Raw genomic sequence first — 20,949 nt, 5'->3', positions numbered from 1 at the left:
CGCACCCCCACCATCCCCCTCTGGGAGATATGAGCACCAAATGTCACAGCATTGAAATGAGGCAGGCACATAGAAATGCAGAGTTTAAAAGGTTTTTCAGAGGCTCCAAAATTGCATTGCTGAATAGAGCATACAGTATGTCGCAATGAACTTTTGTTGAAATTTCAACAATGTTTACACAAGCAGGAAAACGTTTTCCTCGCTGCCTTTCGTTTTGCTGGAGCCGTTCTTCGTGTGATTTGCACATGGGCGTCAGCTGGCAAAAGACTAATTCATCTCGGGTTTGATAAATCACTAACCCTAAATTAATCGATTTGCCTGTACTACTCCCACAAAACGCAAAATCAACTGTCCGGCAATTTAATACATTTTGCAAACACAATCCTGGTTTCTGTTTGCACGTGCAATCAAGTTTGGGCCTGAATGTGCACAAAGAAACCTCTGGTAAATCCGGCCCGAGGTGGTTGTTTTGTTTTGTTTGTTTGTTTTTGTTTTTTTTTGTTTTTTTTATCGAGTGTATCTCAGAATCTTTGGTGCTTTCTGTTTGTTATTTTTCTTTTTTTTTTTTTTTTAATCTAGCTGTCCGTCTGATCAAAATGCGGTAAATGATGTCTCCTAAGCGAACCCTTTCATGCACCCTGTAACCTGGTAACATGATAAAACTGTCCGCTGTCCCTGAAAGAGTTAAATAAAGACATGTTTAAAAAAGTCTATTATCACGTATCTTATTGGGCGTGTAAAACATGCGTTGTGGACACAAAGCATAATGGCAAAAGACACCCACCGCTAACAATTCAAGCGGTTCAACTTGAGCATCAACAGTCTAGTCAGCCAGCCAGCCGAGAGCGGTCAGTGTCAGGGATGAGACAAGGCCATAATCCAATTCTGGATTTTACACGGCGTCATGCCTTTGCATTTGACAGCATGATTGATGTGTATGTAAATGTGCTTTGAGGAAGGCTGTGAGCGGCAAGTTAAAGCAGACATTTAGGGCTGCCCGGTTCAAGATGAATGCAAGGGAGAAAAAGGAGGAGAGGAGAAATGAATTCAAAATAAAGACAACGATTGATCCATGAAAGAAAGAAGACGGACAGCACAAGAGGCTCGCACCAGACGTCAGCTACCTCTCGAGCATCGTTTCGAATTCATTGGGAGGCCGTTTGACAGCTTCACAAAGGCGGACTATAGGGATCTTTATCGGACATGTTCCAAACGGCAAAAGGTTACTGCCTTTTTAAGTACCCTTCCTATTGTCCTTCCTCACCCATGATCCCACTTTTCCCTGTGCCGTTCTGTAATTTTATAGAGATGAAAGCAGTGAAGCCAAGACTTTTATGCAGAAGCCAATTTTCCCGAGGACCATGTGCTGTGTATAAAACTGTGTAACCGGCATACCTTCGGCAACACATGAACCTTGAAATTTAGCAACTTCGGCAGGTGCCTGAAGTCGGGAATCTCAAACTTGCTCACCTGTTTCCACAGCAACCGAGGAAGAAGGGGAAAAAGATGGGAGTTTGTCTCGTTGCTCATACAAACATCTTGCAATCATCAGTCATTGGGCCGAGTCCTTCTTTTGGAACTTGGTATGCGGGCACGAGTCTGCATAAGCGGCGCACGTAATCCACTATCCAAAGCGGCGGGCTGGATGCATTTATTTTCTGTCCTCCATGATGGACAGTGGTGTTGATGTTGACTTGAACTGATCGAGGAAAGTCCATCGATTACTGTGATGCATTTGACAGATGACTAGTTCGTGACACGAGCAACTTTTGAGGTGAATACATGAGTGATGCCTAATACGTGGCACTTCTAGACCCGTTTGTGACCACCATTTAGCCTGATTTTGTCTTTCAAAATCCCTACGCAATGCATCAAGTATGCATTGACTTATTTACTCGTCAGTTTTCCGCTTGAAGCTCCAGTTAGACCGCAGAGGAATAACGAAAGTCGCACTGCACTGAATGCTTCAATCAGAAAGGATGCTCACAAATAGTAATCGAGGAGAACGAGGGATTCCGAGAGCAAGAAAATGAGCAAGAGCCAACTACAAAATGACCATTTTATGTGTTGTGGCAACGCAAATGCAGCAAATGTAAATATGTTCTAGTCACCCGTACTAATGACTTCCCCCCAACAATAAAGATTTCTAGCAGCTGTATTTTTTCCACGCCACGCCTGTGTTTGCTGTAATTTTGACAACAAGGCCTGCAATTCCCCGCAAGGCTTCCGTACTCACGATGGCGCGCACACAGGTTTTACATCAGAGAGATATTTTATTTCAATTCCGTCAGTCACATTTTAATGCCATCTCCAAAGCACGAGGCAAACAAATGGAAACCGAAAACAGGTTCTTTGATATTGCTGTCGAACCAGAAAAAGCAACGGGAAAACGATTCTTTAATTACCCGTGAAAGGTTTTCAGAGCATAAAGGAATAAGTCGGACAGAAAGAAACATCCTGACCCCCCCCGCCCCCCAATGTCATTTGCTTCCCAGTGGACACTGCACTCTGTTCTGCTGAGGCTATGATGAAAACCAGGCCACGATTCTTTTCGTGAGCCCGAGACCTGTTCAAGACAATCAAGTGACTGAACAGAGGCACTAAATCATAATATGAAGGTGCAGAGGTGTCCAGATGAAGAGGCATGGCACATTATAAGGGAGACAGAGATACTGGCATCCATCTCCCTTATACACTACAAGTAAAAAAAAGATGAAATATATTTTGTCCATCTGGGGAGTGGAACAATGAAGAATAGCAAAAAAAAAAAAAAAAGTCTGGAATGGGAGCAAGGTGGGTCCATGATTGGGAAGGCGTGAGAAGATCAGCCGCTTGGCTGGACCAGTTTGTTATCGAAGCTCTACAGGACCCGCCCGGGTGTGCGGAACTGCTGGTCCGAGTCAGAGGGGCTGAGCCGGAGGGAAGGTGAAGAGTCAGAACCCGAACCTGAAGCATTCAGGGGAAAGGCCATTCGATAGTGGAGAGCGCAGAAGGGATGGTGCTTGCGTGGGGAAATTCCACAAGGAAACAGGAGAAGTGGCAACGTAAATTAACACGACTTGGCATGGAAGACCCATAACGCCTTCATTCCCGATAATAGTACACTTGAAGGGCAATCCTGCAACGCAGAATAAGTAGATGCTGAGAGCTCACGGCACGGAGCGAGGTCAAGGATTCATTGTCATGTGACTTGCTTCGTTGAGAGTTCCCACGCGCTTTGTTGAGTGCTGAGGTTTGTGACTCAAGGCGAGGATACCACTGCAGCACGACGGCAGTCGTTTTCTTGAACCGTCACCTGTCTGTCAACCTCAGCCTATTGACTCCATTCAATCCTCTCTATCTCAATTTCACGGATAAGCCTTGTCCTGATCACGCAGCACTTCTGCGCTCGCGGTCTTGTTGACGACAGAGACCAAAGCCGTTCGCCGAAAACGTCCAATAATTTGCAGCGATATCTTCTTGAACTGGTTTAATTCATTATTGCAGAGGCGATCTATGTGATGCGGACATGACAACGCCATCGCGGTTTACCAGAAAAGCAAGCACGGGTCCACAAAAAATGTCGCTTGTTTGTGCCAACATGCAGCACTGCTTCAAACTGCAGAGTTTAGACGATGTAGATGATGCAGGCATCATGTCCAGGTTGGCATTTTTGAGGTCAACGTGAGCTCTATCATGAATCCAGATTGCGACTCTCTCAAGTAATTATTTATTGATGTATTTCATCAATTGGTTCGCCAATCTGCAACATGCAGTCGTTCTGAGGTTCAGCGCTCAAATCTCAGCTTTGGCATTTCTGTCACCAGGCTTAAGGTCACCTACGACAATGAGGACCACCACTCTAGAAATGGATGTTTTTTTTTGTGGCAGGCTCTTAGTGGTGTAGTGGTTCGCAAAGCACAGGCATATGGCACCATAGAGAGTACCTACCAAATGTAAGTTCACTCTTTTATTTTCCTCTATATTTGATATTTCACTTCATTTAACCCTTTCAGGGGCAGCGGTTACTACAATGGGCAGCTGATCATGTTATCGGGTTCCAGGGTGCATGAAAGGGTTCATTCAAAACAGTGCCCTTCTGTTTTTTTTAAATTTTTTATATGTTTACACGTTTTGAGTAGTTCAATACCTGTATTATCAGATTTTTCAGTTGAAAAAAAGACATATGAAGAGAGATTATTTTGAGAGAGTTAAAAAAACAGAAAAAAAGGCACTGATTCCGTGCAAAAGCCCATTTATGGATTTCCCCATATTTCCTCAAGTTCCCCGCTATTCGGATTTGATTAGGAAAGTGAGCATGTCAAAAGGCTCGCTGTCTGCAAGTAACTTTCGACAACTTCTGGACATGGCGGATATGTGTTCAGACATTCTAGGAGGGGGAGAAATGGCGCGCAGTCATGTAGAAAGAGAATGCTGTTAGTGGCGTTATTAACAGGCTCCTGTGTTTTGCTCCTCTCAGCTGAGTTATTCAGAGCATGGCGTCCTCAAGATAGAACGGCAGGCAGACGGAGGCTCCACACCACCCTTCTTGCTTAGAAATATGTTTTTTGCCCATTTAAAACAAATTAGGTTTCCCTCAAAGAGAATTTCAAGCATGGCTGCCTTGAGGAGAGCGAGCAACTCTCTTTTCATTAATTTTCATTCTTTCCCCCTGAACAAATGATCTACTGTATAGTTCGTTCTGCATTCCTCTCCCTGTCATTTTCCCCCTTCTAGTCTTCAATTCCCCCTCCCCTTCCCTTGCCACCTTCCTCTCGCTTGCTGGTAAATTTGGGGCAGGCATTGGAAAGCAATTACACTGTCAGATAGGTGTTTTCTGATTTATTAAAAGCCTTGAATGCTATCTGTTTGCTTCTCCTCTTTGTTTCCCCCAAGGGACATGAGACGCCTGCCGACGCCCAAATGAGATGGAGTGAGCGCTCCCTCTTCGGCGCTCCATCCAAGAAGTCATATAGCAAGCGGGCAGAGTAAATATCCAGTGGCAGAAGAGGACGGATCGACGACTGAAAACGGCTGCAAGGGTGGCAATAGAAGAACCTCTGGAGACTTGGAGGCGCGCGACATGCAGAAAGAGTCTGCTGACTGCAGCACAAAGCTCATTCTGGGACGTAATCCTTCTTCTGTCCAATTTTTTTTTTCTTTCTTTGCCAACCATCCATCAAGCACCAAATTGCTCTGAGACTGATAGTTCGAAGAGTTTAGTAGGATATCATCTAAAAAGTATGAAAACTAATGGAATAACCGATGGAAGATGGCGTGACTATGACAGATCTATCCAAACGTCTAATTTGTTGACTTGTTAAAATCAATGCCGCCCATTTCTACCTCTGATATTTAAGGATAAATATTCAACATCCATCCATCCATCATGTTGCGCTCATTTTAGGGTCGGGTGTGAGCTAGAATCTATTCCAGGGTACATAAGTCAATCACAAAGCACGAGTAGGCAAACTTCAAGTCCTGGTAAAGTCACAATAAACGTGTGGTAAATGTGGGTAACAGCACAGAGAACAGTGTTGTTAACAACGTTGACAAATTTAAATTCTTTTCCAAGCAGTCAATGTCTCCACTGTCAAACGCTGTGGGCGTGTCCGCGAAATGTGTGTTATCACTTATCAATTTTCTGATCCGCTTATCCTCACAAGGGTCGCGGGGAGTGCTGGAGCCTATCTCAGCTGTCTTGGGGCAGAGGCAGGTACAACCTCAAATGGTTGCTGGCCAATCGCATGGCACACATAGACGAACAACCATTCACACCCACAACAACACCCGAGGGACAAGAGAGTGTTCCATTAACCTACCATGCATGTTTTTTTGGGAATGCCAGAGGAAACCTACACAGGCACGGGGAAACATGAAACCAAGGAGCCAACTCCAAGGAATTTTAATTGAGGAAACCTACACAGGCACGGGGAAACATGAAACCTCCACATCGGAAGCCAACTCCAAGGAATTTTAATGAGATGTATTTTGCAAAACTACGCACACACTAAATCAATTTCGGGAAACTTTTTGAATGGCAAGTATTGTACAGGCCGAACAAGAACTCATTCAATTTTATTGTTGTTTCTCGATCACGATCACTATCCCACGCTCATACTGTATTTAAATCGTAATCACGGTCAATAGTACGAAAACCACTCGTTGGCTCCAAATATAAAACATTGAGAAGCACAACGGGAAATACAGCAGTAACTGAGTGTGACTTTCTCATGCAGTGTGATGACACTGAACTAAACTAATTCATTGCATGATGTTCATAACCTTGTCATATGTCGGGACTATCGTAAACTGAGGACCCCTGGTACAGGAATTTACGATCTTTTCACCATTTCATTACAGTATGTCCTTTTCCCTGAACCACAAATTAGCCTCCTAACCTACCACAGGGACAAATAAAAATAAAACACTCGTCCGCTTTAAGATTTAACGTTACCCAAGGGGTTAATTGCCTGCTATGTTTTTTTGTATGTGTTCGGCTTCACAATAAGCACCATTAAGTCAGACACAAAAGATAATTTTGCAGGACACAAAAAACAGCAGGTCCTTGATTTACGATGGGGTCACCCTATGGCCTTTGTTACCGTTTTTTTCATTTGAAGTGTTTTTCATGCAAATATTTACTTGTAGTTTGTAGAGGCTACGAATGCTCCGATTTATGTACAAAGTCAGGTTATGGCGGTGTCGTAGGAACAGAAAAATCTGCCATAAAATCGAGAACAGCCTGTACGGCACGTGGCGATTTGAAAAAAAAAAAAAAATCAAACTTTTGTTTTGGTACAACCTTGACAGAGGTCTGCTCGAGACGTGCTATTAGCTGTCGTCCTCCTTGCGTAAAGACAAACAGAGAGAGAAATTGCGCAGCAAAGCCATTAAAGTGGGAATAGATTGCAATTTCCTAAATAAATATTATCTCTGTGTGAATCATCCAAAATCTGTATGCTTTTGCGCCGACATTATAATAAGGGTCAACAAGGGGTCAGCACGCCATCATATCGGAAAGCTTCACCTGTGACACTTTCATCTCTTCATCCCGCAAATTCCTCCACATGCCATTGACCCGCTCCTTCGACACCCGCAAAGTTTAACACACCGCAGGCATGCAACAACCCGCCCCGTCGCAACAAGCGACGCGTTTTACAACCGTGATTAATGCACTCCCCAGCTACTCCTGATCCTCACCTCCTCTCCCTCATTACGCCGCTCTTCATCGCCAGAGGAACGGCAGGGAGAGAGATGCGACTGTGGTGATGCGTAATAAAGCCTCGGGAATCCGGGGGTGGGAGGTGGGGGGGGGGGCAATCCAGCGGTTGCAGATAAGAGGCCGGGCTACATACTGTCGATAGTAAACCTGCTTATCTGCCGTTATGACGAATCACCCTTCTTAGTCGTCCGTCTGGGGCCAAAACAGCTCAAAGTTTTTGGTTGCTCCCTCTCTCCCTCCCCCCACCGCCGCCCCTCAAATCATAGCACAAACAAATGAAAGGCTCACATCTAAGAAACGCGTGATAGAATAAGGGCCACTCGCTAATGAAGAGATATAGCAGAAAACAAATGGCTGCCAAGAATCCAGTAATGATGCCACATTCTGTTGCCGAGGCGCTGGGGGCAGCGATAAACATATTATGAGATGATAAAGAGGGCTTTTTTTTTTTTTTTCCTTAAATCCAAATACCTGCTATTTGCTGTGGAACATCCCGAGGCAAAGGGAGACATGTGCTTATGGTGAGTTTAAAAAAAAAAAAGGAAAGGAAAAATATCAGCTAGGTAATATAATTGAGCTCTAATGAAATTTGGAGGCGCTGATGAAACGAAGACGCCTTGACTGTCGGTGTGTCTGCCCGTTTGATTATCGGGGCACCGCTTATGCATTCGTGAACTGTCAAGACATTGAAAGAGCAAAAATTCGCTCTTGATCTGTTCGCCGCCGAGTTGACTTACTTGAGTGGCACCAGCTTGCTTATGTTTACTTGAATGCATGCTAACAAAGCGAAGAAACCGCTCTGTAGGTGGGCGATTAAACGTCTCACATCTGTACCCCTCAGCAAAGACATCTGTCTCCCGTGTACATTAATGAATATAGATATCTGTTTACTCCTTTTAACTTTTTTTTTGTACCCCCCACTTTCAATTCCCTTTGCATCCAGCCACCCTGCACTTTCTGCTCAGTGGCACAATACAAAGAGGATGTTCACATCAATCAAGTGGTCTAACGAGGCAGTCATCACCTCATCCACATGATAAATAGCTGATTGGCTATTCAGGCACTGGCCTTTGTAGGAGACCGCCAGCTGGAGGGCTCTCGTCATTGCAAACCAATCATGGAGCCATTCACAGTAGAGAGCGCCAGTGTCAAGATCTCGGCTTTCAGAGAACGCTGCCATTAATTATTGACGGTTATTAAAACTGGCAATTTGTCACAGCGAACGCTGCCATGTTACATCTTGGTTCCGTTGAGATGTGACTCTATTGGTTTTGCGGAGTGAAGTCAGCTCTGACACGCGTGACTTCAGGACGGCGCTTCATTGTCTAACCCAGGGTGGAAACATACTTGTGTTCAAGGGCCATATTTGATGTTTTTTATTTATTTATTTTTTTAATGAGGACATGCGTGAGATAATGTGTCAAGGGTAAAAAAGAATTTATTTCCAAGATAGTTTATTTTATTTTGTAATACTGTCTTTCAAGACCCCCAATATATTGTTCTGTGACAATGTCAGCAACTAATCCACGAAACAAGAAACGTTAGACTCTCTTCTCTGTACGTTTCTAGAGAACATGGTTTGGCTTCACCAAAAACACCGGGTTTTGAAAACAAAGTAGAGAAAACAAGGTCCCTGTATTTGCTAATATAAAAACATGTCAAGCACAACAGTGACTTTGAAGCTTGTCTTTTGTATAAATTATGAAAATAACTTCAACTTATAGAACAAGAAAAACCGAGGCTGAGAAAAGGCTTTTGACGGCAAAATAATTTATTGACAGGTGTACAACTACGAAAGGCACGAGACTGACTCAGCGCATAGCTCGAGTTGAACCTCAGGGGTACTTCTCATTTACTCAAAGTTTTGGATTCATGGGCAGTGTGGTGCCGTGCATGGATGGAGTCCACATGTAGAATGAGAAGCGAAGAAAGTTGCAATTGAACGCTGATAATATAACGCGTTCTTCAGAGATTGAGAAGAATTTATGCCTTTGAGTAGTGTTATCTGTCCCGTGTTGCCACGGCGTTTGGGTGTGAATATCGGTTATTTAACATATTATCCCTCCTGAAGTCAATGCTAATTTCCTGTTAGCATTAGCAGCTAGCAATGTTTTAAAAACAAAGCATGTTTTGTATTTAATTTAAACAGACAAGATATGTAATTATTTTTGTTGTCTGCTTAGTTTTACAATTAACTCCAATATGGGTGTCACTTAACAGCTTATATCTGTCAATGGAATCCAGTTAACAGATATAAACATCCACAGCAGTAAATGAGCTAGTATGCTATTTTAAAATGTATATGGACAAACACTTATTTTATAAAAATGTAGATCCATGATTACAAAGAAATAGGGAAAAGAATGACTGAAAAAGGACTTTTGATATGCTCTGAGGGCCAGATTGAAAAACTGAGCTTTTCTCACCCCTGGGCTAACCAAATTCTAAGAGAAGCATCATTTTCCCCAATGCATCAATCCACTGGGGAAGCAGAAATGTAAGGATGTGTCATTAAGCCAAACCATGCTTGTAACGTCTCATCTTGTCTCGTTATGTCGGGAAGAAAATTCTTGAAGCGCTTTTGTGTGTTTGTGTGTGTGTGTTTGTGTGTCCATTCTTTGTCCGCTTACCTCCAATGTGGCTGCTGACCTTCTCTTCTCTCCATGGTCGGAGTGGCTATTGATTGGATCTTGGCACATGGTGTACAAACACAGAGATAAGGGGCGGGAGAGGCAGAGAGGCATCCAGGCAGACATGGCCGCAGTGCCCACTCCACTCCTCTCCTCTCCCCATTCTTCACATAAACACACACACAAGCATGCACACAAATTGACAAAAAAAAAAAAAAAAAAGGTCTCTCCTTGAGAATCTACTCCCACTGAGCGCACACCCAGACATGGTACCTAAACACCGATAGCAGACGGGATTAGGAATTAAATTCAATCACGAGTGTCTAAGTGATGTTAAGTCACTGCGGCTGAAACTGACCCTGAGCGGCCATTCACGTAAGACCGTTTAAATGGATAAAAAAAAAATGTTTTGTGGTGTTTTGGAGTTTGATAAGCATGGATGATCTGAAGACTCAGATAACTGAGGCCTTGACGACCCTACATCCCAATTTACTTGTTAATGTTTGACAAGAAATATCGTGAATTTTGATGTGTGCAGAAAAAAATAAAACTATTTCTTCGGTTGAACTTTATTTCTCATTTTATCTCCGATATCTCTCAACATAGAACAAGTGAAAGGAACGCAAGTGCAAGCCGAAGTTTGAAGTGAGAGAATTGAAAGTGTAAGTAGAAGAGGCAAACAAACATCATTGAATTCATCACTGATAATTTTAAGGAAGCCACCAACCGCATAAAAGGCGATCTTTGATTCAATTCCTCCCAATTGCATAGCAATTGAATGTATGAACCCATACAAAATTGAAATTTGGACAGCACGTCGGGGTTGAGTGGAGTTTTTGTTAAAGGTGATATAGAATGATTCCTTTTTTTTTTTTTGGACTGGCTCCAAGTCAGGAAAGGAACGCAAGTGCAAGCCGAAGTTTGAAGTGAGAGAATTGAAAGTGTAAGTAGAAGAGGCAAACAAACATCATTGAATTCATCACAAATAATTTTAAGGAAGCCACCAACCGCATAAAAGGCAATCTTTGATTCAATTCCTCCCAATTGCATAGCAACTGAATGTATGAACCCATACAAAATTGAAATTTGGACAGCACGTCGGGATTGAGTGGAGCTTTTCTTAAAGGTGATATAAAATGACTCCTTTTTTTTTTTTTGGACTGGCTCCAAGTCAGTCTTGAGATCATATAGAAGCTCAGAAATTGAATTGCTGAGTAAAAGTTATACCGCGACAAATTTTTGTTTCTGGCATTTCAAAATTCTGTACATGAGTATAAAAATTCTCCCCTGGCAAAATCAGCCATTGCCATCCCAGGTCTTTGCAAAAACCACATTGCGCATGCGAACTTAATATTTTTATATCTGCTTTTAAAACTTGAACAATGATCAAGTCAGAAGAGCATTCACACTTATCGTCACACTATCACTAAGTAGGAGCTGGTCAGTCAAGAGAGTGGATGACACGAACATCAGTGACAGTAAAACTGTTGAGGGAATATGACATCCATGCATGTTGGATTAGAGCTCACAAATTTAAGAGTGTGAGAGGACTTAACCCACCCTCGGGCCTCTCATTTACACCCACTTTCCATCTGGACTACAGGTAGAGTCTGCACTGTGTCAGAGGTGACTAATAGCGTAACAGCCCTGCCCCCATTTGGGTGGGGGGGTCAACTTGTGTTACTTGCGTCGTTCTCTCAGGCAGCCACTTTTTACAGGGCACAATAAAAAGAAAGTCGACTGGCAAGGTGGCCAAACAAGGTGCCTTCGGTGGCCGTCTCTAGATAAGGAAATACTTGGAATAAAACGCGAGCATCCTTTTTGTGGGTTTTTTGTTAGTATTTGAAAAGGTCTCTGAACATCAGTGCCTCTGGGGGAGGAAAAAGGGTGATTCAGATATTGTCAGGGGGAGCTACAAAAGAGAACGCTCAGACAGATGGGGACTGGGGGAAATAGGAAATGTGCAGGGGGTGGGGGGGGGAATGAACACTTCCCCCTGGGAGCATGTGAACCTGCTTCAATGCTTCATCTTTATGTTTGGTGTATGTAAGTGTGGTGTAAGTGTTTCAACACCCAACAGTTGTAGTCACGGCAGTGTATTGGGTGACGGCATGGACTGAAGTGCTCTCAAAACGATTTGAAAATGAATTGACCATATTTGGACATATGAGGTTTCTGTTTGTCAGGGACGAGATGTATTGTATATTCAAACATGTATTTTAATAAAAATATAAGTGGACAGTGACTTCCCAAACACTAAAATGATGCAGGTGACGACTGATGTTTGAATCTGAAGACGTCCCTTAGAGACAACAAATGTTTTCATCCAAGTCTCAAAAGGCATGGCAATGTTCATGCCGACTATCGCAGTCTGAATTTCACTGCGAGGTTGGCGAAGACGCCATTTTATGCCTGTGTAGGAACGCTCAGGATTTACTGGGTCATAAAGCTTCAACGCTACAATCAATCATCATTTTTTTTGTTGCTCGGTTCATGTGAGGAAAATCCATCGTAGATTGGCCAAATTCATCCAGACTTACTGAACTCTTGTGTTCTCTTGTTATCGGAATGGCCTTTGTTGTCTCAATTGGAAAGATAAAAATGAGGCCAAAGTGAAGGAGAATCAATAATTGCGAGACTGACTTGAAAATTGTATTCAAATGCTGCTGGTTTGCCCTTTAGATTCATCCCAAACATTTTCTCGATCTCTCAATTAACAACCTCGCCGAAGCCATCAAACAAAATGAAAAAAAAAAAAAAAAAAAAAAGGTCTCTCCTTGAGAATCTACTCCCACTGAGCGCACACCCAGACATGGTACCTAAACACCGATAGCAGACGGGATTAGAAATTAAATTCAATCACGAGTGTCTAAGTGATGTTAAGTCACTGCGGCTGAAACTGACCCTGAGCGGCCATTCACGTAAGACCGTTTAAATGGATAAAAAAAAAATGTTTTGTGGTGTTTTGGAGTTTGATAAGCATGGATGATCTGAAGACTCAGATAACTGAGGCCTTGACGACCCTACATCCCAATTTACTTGTTAATGTTTGACAAGAAATATCGTGAATTTTGATGTGTGCAGAAAAAAATAAAACTATTTCTTCGGTTGAACTTTATTTCTCATTTTATCTCCGATATCTCTCAACATAGAACAAGTGAAAGGAACGCAAGTGCAAGCCGAAGTTTGAAGTGAGAGAATTGAAAGTGTAAGTAGAAGAGGCAAACAAACATCATTGAATTCATCACAAATAATTTTAAGGAAGCCACCAACCGCATAAAAGGCAATCTTTGATTCAATTCCTCCCAATTGCATAGCAACTGAATGTATGAACCCATACAAAATTGAAATTTGGACAGCACGTCGGGATTGAGTGGAGCTTTTCTTAAAGGTGATATAAAATGACTCCTTTTTTTTTTTTACTGGCTCCAAATCAATCTTGAGATCATATAGAAGCTCAGAAATTGAATTGCTGAGTAAAAGTTATACCGCGACAAATTTTTGTTTCTGGCATTTCAAAATTCTGTACATGAGTATAAAAATTCTCCCCTGGCAAAATCAGCCATTGCCATCCCAGGTCTTTGCAAAAACCACATTGCGCATGCGAACTTAATATTTTTATATCTGCTTTTAAAACTTGAACAATGATCAAGTCAGAAGAGCATTCACACTTATCGTCACACTATCACTAAGTAGGAGCTGGTCAGTCAAGAGAGTGGATGACACGAACATCAGTGACAGTAAAACTGTTGAGGGAATATGACATCCATGCATGTTGGATTAGAGCTCACAAATTTAAGAGTGTGAGAGGACTTAACCCACCCTCGGGCCTCTCATTTACACCCACTTTCCATCTGGACTACAGGTAGAGTCTGCACTGTGTCAGAGGTGACTAATAGCGTAACAGCCCTGCCCCCATTTGGGTGGGGGGGTCAACTTGTGTTACTTGCGTCGTTCTCTCAGGCAGCCACTTTTTACAGGGCACAATAAAAAGAAAGTCGACTGGCAAGGTGGCCAAACAAGGTGCCTTCGGTGGCCGTCTCTAGATAAGGAAATACTTGGAATAAAACGCGAGCATCCTTTTTGTGGGTTTTTTGTTAGTATTTGAAAAGGTCTCTGAACATCAGTGCCTCTGGGGGAGGAAAAAGGGTGATTCAGATATTGTCAGGGGGAGCTACAAAAGAGAACGCTCAGACAGATGGGGACTGGGGGAAATAGGAAATGTGCAGGGGGGGGGAGATGAACACTTCCCCCTGGGAGCATGTGAACCTGCTTCAATGCTTCATCTTTATGTTTGGTGTATGTAAGTGTGGTGTAAGTGTTTCAACACCCAACAGTTGTAGTCACGGCAGTGTATTGGGTGACGGCATGGACTGAAGTGCTCTCAAAACGATTTGAAAATGAATTGACCATATTTGGACATATGAGGTTTCTGTTTGTCAGGGACGAGATGTATTGTATATTCAAATATGTATTTTAATAAAAATATAAGTGGACAGTGACTTCCCAAACACTAAAATGATGCAGGTGACGACTGATGTTTGAATCTGAAGACGTCCCTTAGAGACAACAAATGTTTTCATCCAAGTCTCAAAAGGCATGGCAATGTTCATGCCGACTATCGCAGTCTGAATTTCACTGCGAGGTTGGCGAAGACGCCATTTTATGCCTGTGTAGGAACGCTCAGGATTTACTGGGTCATAAAGCTTCAACGCTACAATCAATCATCATTTTTTTTGTTGCTCGGTTCATGTGAGGAAAATCCATCGTAGATTGGCCAAATTCATCCAGACTTACTGAACTCTTGTGTTCTCTTGTTATCGGAATGGCCTTTGTTGTCTCAATTGGAAAGATAAAAATGAGGCCAAAGTGAAGGAGAATCAATAATTGCGAGACTGACTTGAAAATTGTATTCAAATGCTGCTGGTTTGCCCTTTAGATTCATCCCAAACATTTTCTCGATCTCTCAATTAACAACCTCGCCGAAGCCATTTTGGTCTGTCTCGCTGGATGTTACAAAACGACATTTTGCAGTTTGACAATATAAAAGTACCTGCCTCATGAAACGGACAGAGAGCAGCAAGTGCAAACAACACTTTCTGAACAGATTTGCTTCATAGGAATACATTACAGGAAATAAATGACTCAGTCGCCAAGAAGAATGCCAGCACAAATGGCCCTGGCGCTTATTTGCATCCTCGCAAGATAAGTGCAGCCATTAGAAGGCGAACGTGTCCCGCAAATGAGTCAGCCTTTGAAAAAAATAAAATAAAAAATAAAAAATAAAAAAACACAACGCGTCTTTTTACAGTTTGATGTGACTAGAAAGCTTATCCCTTCCCCTCTGACCTGTGTGAGTGTTTGGAGTTGCATATGTGCATGAGATAGTGAGAGAGAAAGAGATATGGGGGTGTGGGGAGGGAGGGGGGATTCCGGGTTAAGATGGGAGGGGTGCTGGTGGAGGGGTGAGAGAGAGATAGAGCAGACAGAAAGAGATATGAGGGGGCCGGGCCGGGCTGTCTGCCACCCAGGGCCCGGAGAACATAAAGAGAAAAATACGGCCATAAAAAGCTCTCTATGACTATGAATACTAATACTGCGCCAAACCAAGCGTGTCTGTCCTTTCGCTCTCACCCTCTGTCTCACTCAGACAAATGACGTGGCTTTAAACACGAAGCACAAATAGACGTCGAGAGAGACTTCGTGCAAAAATGTTGTCGGATTTTGTATGATACAATATGCTCTTTAATCAGTGGGAAACCACCTATCAATTTTCAATCGCTTAGCTGGGCACTGGACATGCAGGAAATGTTTTTGCGGTTACTTGAAAAAGCACAATTTCAAATGCAGTATTTAGAGCTAAAGGTGTGTCTAAGCGCAAAATCTTTGACTATGACCAGACAAAGCCGAATTTGAAAACCTAATTTACAATCCTAAACCTTGTGGGAATCCCGAACCCTGTCTAATGATGCTAATTTAAAACCCAGGTTCTTACTAGATTTTTCAGGCGAAAAACTGTATATTGCAAAAAATGAAACTGTAATCTCTGAGCTCCCAAACTCACTGATCAGTATGAATGTTAAAAATCACCTTCAGTGAACACAATCACATATTTCAGGTGTCTAGCAAATAGGCGTGAACTATTGAAACCATCATTAACCATTTCCATGTTGCGACTTCAACATTTGCTGAGCCTTATGTCAATTTTATGGTCAGGTGCACCTTACAAATGGGGCTACTTTCATCGTTCTCGCCGTGAAGGCAAGCTTTCCTTGACAAATGTTTGCAGGACACAAGCAAAAGTGGTAATCTCTCAAGCATTTCTAATGACTTTTTCCCCCTACAATTATTTGATAAGAGCAGACGAGACTGGAGGCGACGCGCATGATACACTAGCTGCGACTGCAGAGGTGAGAGCTCTGTGCATGACACTGCGATAAACACCACAAGCACTTCATTCCCCCACCGCTTAACTCACCACACTGAGTCCCAGCTGCTCCCTCCGCAGGTAAGGAAGGTTCCTGTGCTCCAGGCTGGCGAGGTAGTGCTGCAGTCTGGAGTAGGTGTAAGGGTAGCAGTAGGCAAACTGGTACACGTCGTCCTCTCGGTCGAAGCAGAAGGCAAAGGACATGACATAATTGCGCCGGTGGTCCGGGCAGCGGTAGTAGTACACGTTTTTGGCTGGAAGCCTCTGCCTGCAAAAGTCAAAGGAAAAAAATGGGCAAATCAATCAATGGTCGAAGAATGACGCAAGGCGCTGTTTGGAATTGTAAAAGATGCATTCAAGAGTTTGAATGTTGTGTTTGGTGGCATGATAGCTCTTGAAAGCAGTGATTTAAAATGACTTGGAAACATCCATATTTTACTCTCCGTCGACAGTATATACCATGCAACATGATTGCAAGCATGATTTTCATAAAAAAAAGATTAATAATAAAAGGACATCATAAATGCTATCAGCAGTCGATGGCGGGCCTTCAGTTTATCTGCACGCGATGACATTCAAAGGCGGAGCTTGATGTGTACCAGTTGATCACATTTTCCTTTGTGTGACGGAATGTGTTCCAATACTGATGCCGAAAAAGATTAACTTGACTTTTATGAATTGCTTGATCGGAAAGGGCTGACGAGAAACACAATGGAAATCCTCTGGTCTGGGTTAGACAACTGCCACCCAGCTGCACCAATACAGTGCATAACTCTTCATATTATTCGACTCTAGCAATAGCGACAAAGGTGATCCGCTTCTGCCTTGGCAATTGCGCCATGTTTTTCGTGGTTCCATAAAGTATGATACAGGACATTACGAGGCACCTCAAATCGTTTCCCAATAACAACACCACTTTTTTGTCACAGCAAGCTGGTAGACGTGCAAGGTTCAGTCATCTGGTGTGTGGGTCCGAGTCACCAACTACCGTATTTTCCGGACTGTAAGTCACAGTTTTTTTGTAGGTTGGCTGGGGGTGCGTCTTATACTCTGGAGCGATTTATGGGTGAAATTATTCACACATTATTATATCATTTCACATGTTATTTCCACATTAAACCGCAAGAGGCCGCTCTAGACTTGTGTTGATAAAACCACGATGAGTCTGATGTAAGCGACGTAGAAGAGGAAGCGTTGCATCGTCTACCTCCGGAGTTGGTGGGGTTGCTTTAGAGTGACACAGAGGATGAAGATTTCATTGGATTTAGTGATTTGGAATGACATTAATGGTTTGGTGAACTTGTTATCATGTTCTTTTTGCTATAGTTATCTGAATAACTCTTAATATGTTACTTGAACATACCAGGCATGTTCTCAGTTCGTCGTTTATGCGTCATGTAGCGTTAGCATATCGTACACTTATTCAGCGTGGTGTTTTCTATTTTATTTTTATTTTAAATTGCCTTTCAAAATGTATGTTCTTGATGTTGGATTTTATCACAAATTTCCCCCCAAAATGCGACTTATGTATGTTTTTTTGTTCTTTATTATCCATTTTATGGATGGTGCGACTTATACTCAGGAGCGACTTATAGTCCGGAAAATACGGTATATTTTTTCTCCGACTAATCAGTTCAGTTGCATTTGTTGCTCAGCGTGCGATTGGCTTTGGGTTTGCCGGTAAAGCTCGGGATCGCGGCTACACCCTATATCGGTTGTCTGACAATCACAGTGCACAAACAAGAACAACATTCGCATCTCTGCACATTTTTGAGTCAGACGTGCTAACCAGCGGGCTAACATGCCGCCCCCTTTAAGAAAGAGACTGCATCTTGTTTTAACCGAATTGCATTTTCCTTCATCGTGATGACTTCCCTGGCCCGTGAGATGCACGCTGTGTCACCTATAGGCCCTGAGCTAAATACAGCCAACTGCTCTTTGCGCCTCATACAGAATCAATGGGGTATGGGCTGGTATCACTGCAGTGCACACAGCTCCTCTGCTTCCGTGACATGTTTCTGTTCACACCCTTCATCCGTCTGACGTTCCCTTCCCCTCTCGCCGTGTTTCCCGCTCACACCGCCGAGACAAAGTGTGAAGGGTGCAGCAGGCACACACGTGACTGCCTGCGCATCCATGCCCACCTTGTCACTTTTACCGCTTCCCTCCGTATATCTGCAGCACTGTCACTTTCGGAGGGTTCTGACGGTAAAAAGTCCCCTCGCACGGGGAAAACAGTTCCGCCACAAAACGTTTCGCAGACGCTTGGAGAAAAGAGGATAAAGGAGGACGAAGATGACTGATTGATGGGTTTGGGGTGTTTGGATCAGGAAGAAAGGTGGTATGAGGAGATAAGGAGAAGATAAGAGAGTGGGGAGATGGCAGATCCGGGGTTGATATGGGGGAAAGGATGGCGGGTTAGCTGCGTATGTAGCGACTGTGGGATGGCAGGGCCGTCTGTAGTGAGCGAGCATTTCTGGCGCGAGATGAGATGAAGATGGTATCGGGTTTGTGATAGGAACGGGGGCCTGACAATCAACAAACAGGACAGACGGCTCAGCGCTAACTCTCTGAACTTCTCCGTCTGACTCAGCCCAGAGGAAGGAAGCAGGGGAGGAAAAACAGTTTGATGTGTTTGTTCAAGCACATAATGTATCAAAATGGATGGCAGATAAAAGCCACCTTTAGATTTCGGTTCAGGATGGCCCTGCTTGTTCTTCTAATCCCTTCCTACTGTCAAATGCCGTGACCGTTCTCTGTTTAAGAATAAAGAACTGCATTGTTTCAAGCACCCCCCTTTAGGTAGCATAGCCCATTCCTGCACCTGGAACCCCAATGGGACAGTGCGCATCAATTATTTTGGTACCCTTTGTCACATTTGACAGTACCGTGCATAAACAAACTCAAAAGCTGAACTATTCACTCAGAGAAAAAAAGGGATTGAGGTGAGAAAGTACATTGAGAGGAGAATAGATTTGCATGTGACTATCTTTGCAATGTACACGTGCAGTGGGTGGCAAATTTAATCAGCAAGGCACCCAAGAAAACAAAACAAAACATAAATGTTACCAGATGTAATTATGTCACGATTTGTAAAGAGTAAATTATATTTTTCAAGATTTAACTATAGTGTATGCGAATGCTTAGCGTGGGTTGCTAGTGCTGTGGGCGAGTCAAATAAATACTTTGTACCACGATTGGCATAAAAATTGTGTCCCTGTCTTCAGTATCTTCAGTTCTGTTCAAAACGAGTCATTTCAGTTTACAAATCATTCATCCATCCATCTAGAGCTTGTCATGTTCAGGTTCAACCAACGACCACGCACATTCACACCAAAATTTAAAGTCTTGAATTACAGGATAGGGATTACTTTACATAGGGAGTTTGCTAGCAAGACTTGAAAGTACGCTACTTCGCGACCACGAAGCCACGCCCCTGACAAACATGCAAGAGTGCAAAACTCATTTTTTAAAATGATTTACTTTGATAAAGAGATGCAAGAATTTCATATGGCGAAACGCCTTTCATCACCTACTGCAGTGACCGTTAATCACCTCTGGGTTGCAGCAGTGAGCAACATTTGACAATAGCCAATACAGGAGAACACCTGACTCTTAACACACTATTATTGACTTAAGACAGTCAAAAAACAGCTGCACGTTATGGAACATGTAAGAAAGGGGAACTCCAGAACTATTTACAGCTTGAAGTGAGGGATTGCGGAAGCATTCAACTTCACATTTGTTTCTGGGGGAGTGACGTGACATATACGCATCTCACGTTTTCAGCGCGTTGACAATTAATGTGTCCATACCCACTATAACATAAACAACAAAGGCGGTTTATGTAATATGGGTACCAGAACACCGAGCAAAACTGCACATAAGCAGGTGAGAATATACAAATCCACACAAAAAGGCCCGAGCCGAAAATTGAATCCAGACCCCCTGACAGGGAGGCAGATGACTCAGCAGTTTTATAATCAGCATGGAGCAAAATGCATCTGTCTAATTTCATACCTCTTGTCTCAAGAATTCTGGTACGTTGTAAGGTCAAAATAAATAAATAAAAAATAAACCGAAAAGCTGACGGAGACATCAGGCTCCTCCACGGGGCATATTGACTGAAATAGCTTATTCTAGAAATTGCTCTCATTTTCACCTTCTTCCAATCAACGGGGTGCTGTGTGACCTTGCCGAAGCCTGAAAAAGTCCTGACTATTGATTTTAATTACTACGGCTTGTCATGGCATTCTCGGTATAGGCCAGGAAAACCGCTCTTTGACTTCATATGGAAAGTGGTTGCCCGTAAGGCCTGCTTGAACAACGTGAAGAGTACCAGCTTTAAATAACCACAGCCACAAACACAAATTGTTAAAAAAAAAAAAAAAAAAAGCTTGAGAAAAACACACAGTCCCCCAGGTTTAATCTAAGCAGTGGCTGTTTCTTTTTGGCAGCTGGCAATTTGTTTTATCTAAATGGTACCTTCTCCCCTGCCCATCTCGAGACGTGGTACAGTGCCATCGCTCCCAAACAGAATTATCACAATGTGGGATGAGGGCAAAGAAAAAAAAATAGACACACTTTTCCCCCCCTAGATGATAAGGCGCTCAGACGTGATTTTACAATTCAGTGATTACAGACACACACACACACACACGCACACACACACACACACACACACACAC

The 20,949-nt window shown here is 43.0% G+C and overlaps 1 protein-coding gene across 1 annotated transcript in view; it reads right to left on the bottom strand.

The window, feature by feature from the left end:
• Positions 1-20,949, bottom strand: part of agbl4 (AGBL carboxypeptidase 4) — a 270,285-nt gene that overhangs the window by 108,314 nt on the left and 141,022 nt on the right. The window contains exon 5 of the mRNA XM_019896549.1: positions 16,313-16,529. Coding sequence (XP_019752108.1) covers positions 16,313-16,529 — 217 coding nt within the window. The remainder of the gene's footprint in view (positions 1-16,312; positions 16,530-20,949) is intronic.

This window comes from Hippocampus comes, unplaced genomic scaffold, assembly GCF_001891065.2.
Source record: "Hippocampus comes isolate QL1 unplaced genomic scaffold, H_comes_QL1_v1.1 scaffold22, whole genome shotgun sequence".
In the NCBI taxonomy this organism is placed as follows: Eukaryota; Metazoa; Chordata; class Actinopteri; order Syngnathiformes; family Syngnathidae; genus Hippocampus; species Hippocampus comes.
The sequence above is the reverse complement of the archived record's forward strand: the minus strand, read 5'-3'. Positions and strand labels throughout refer to the sequence as shown.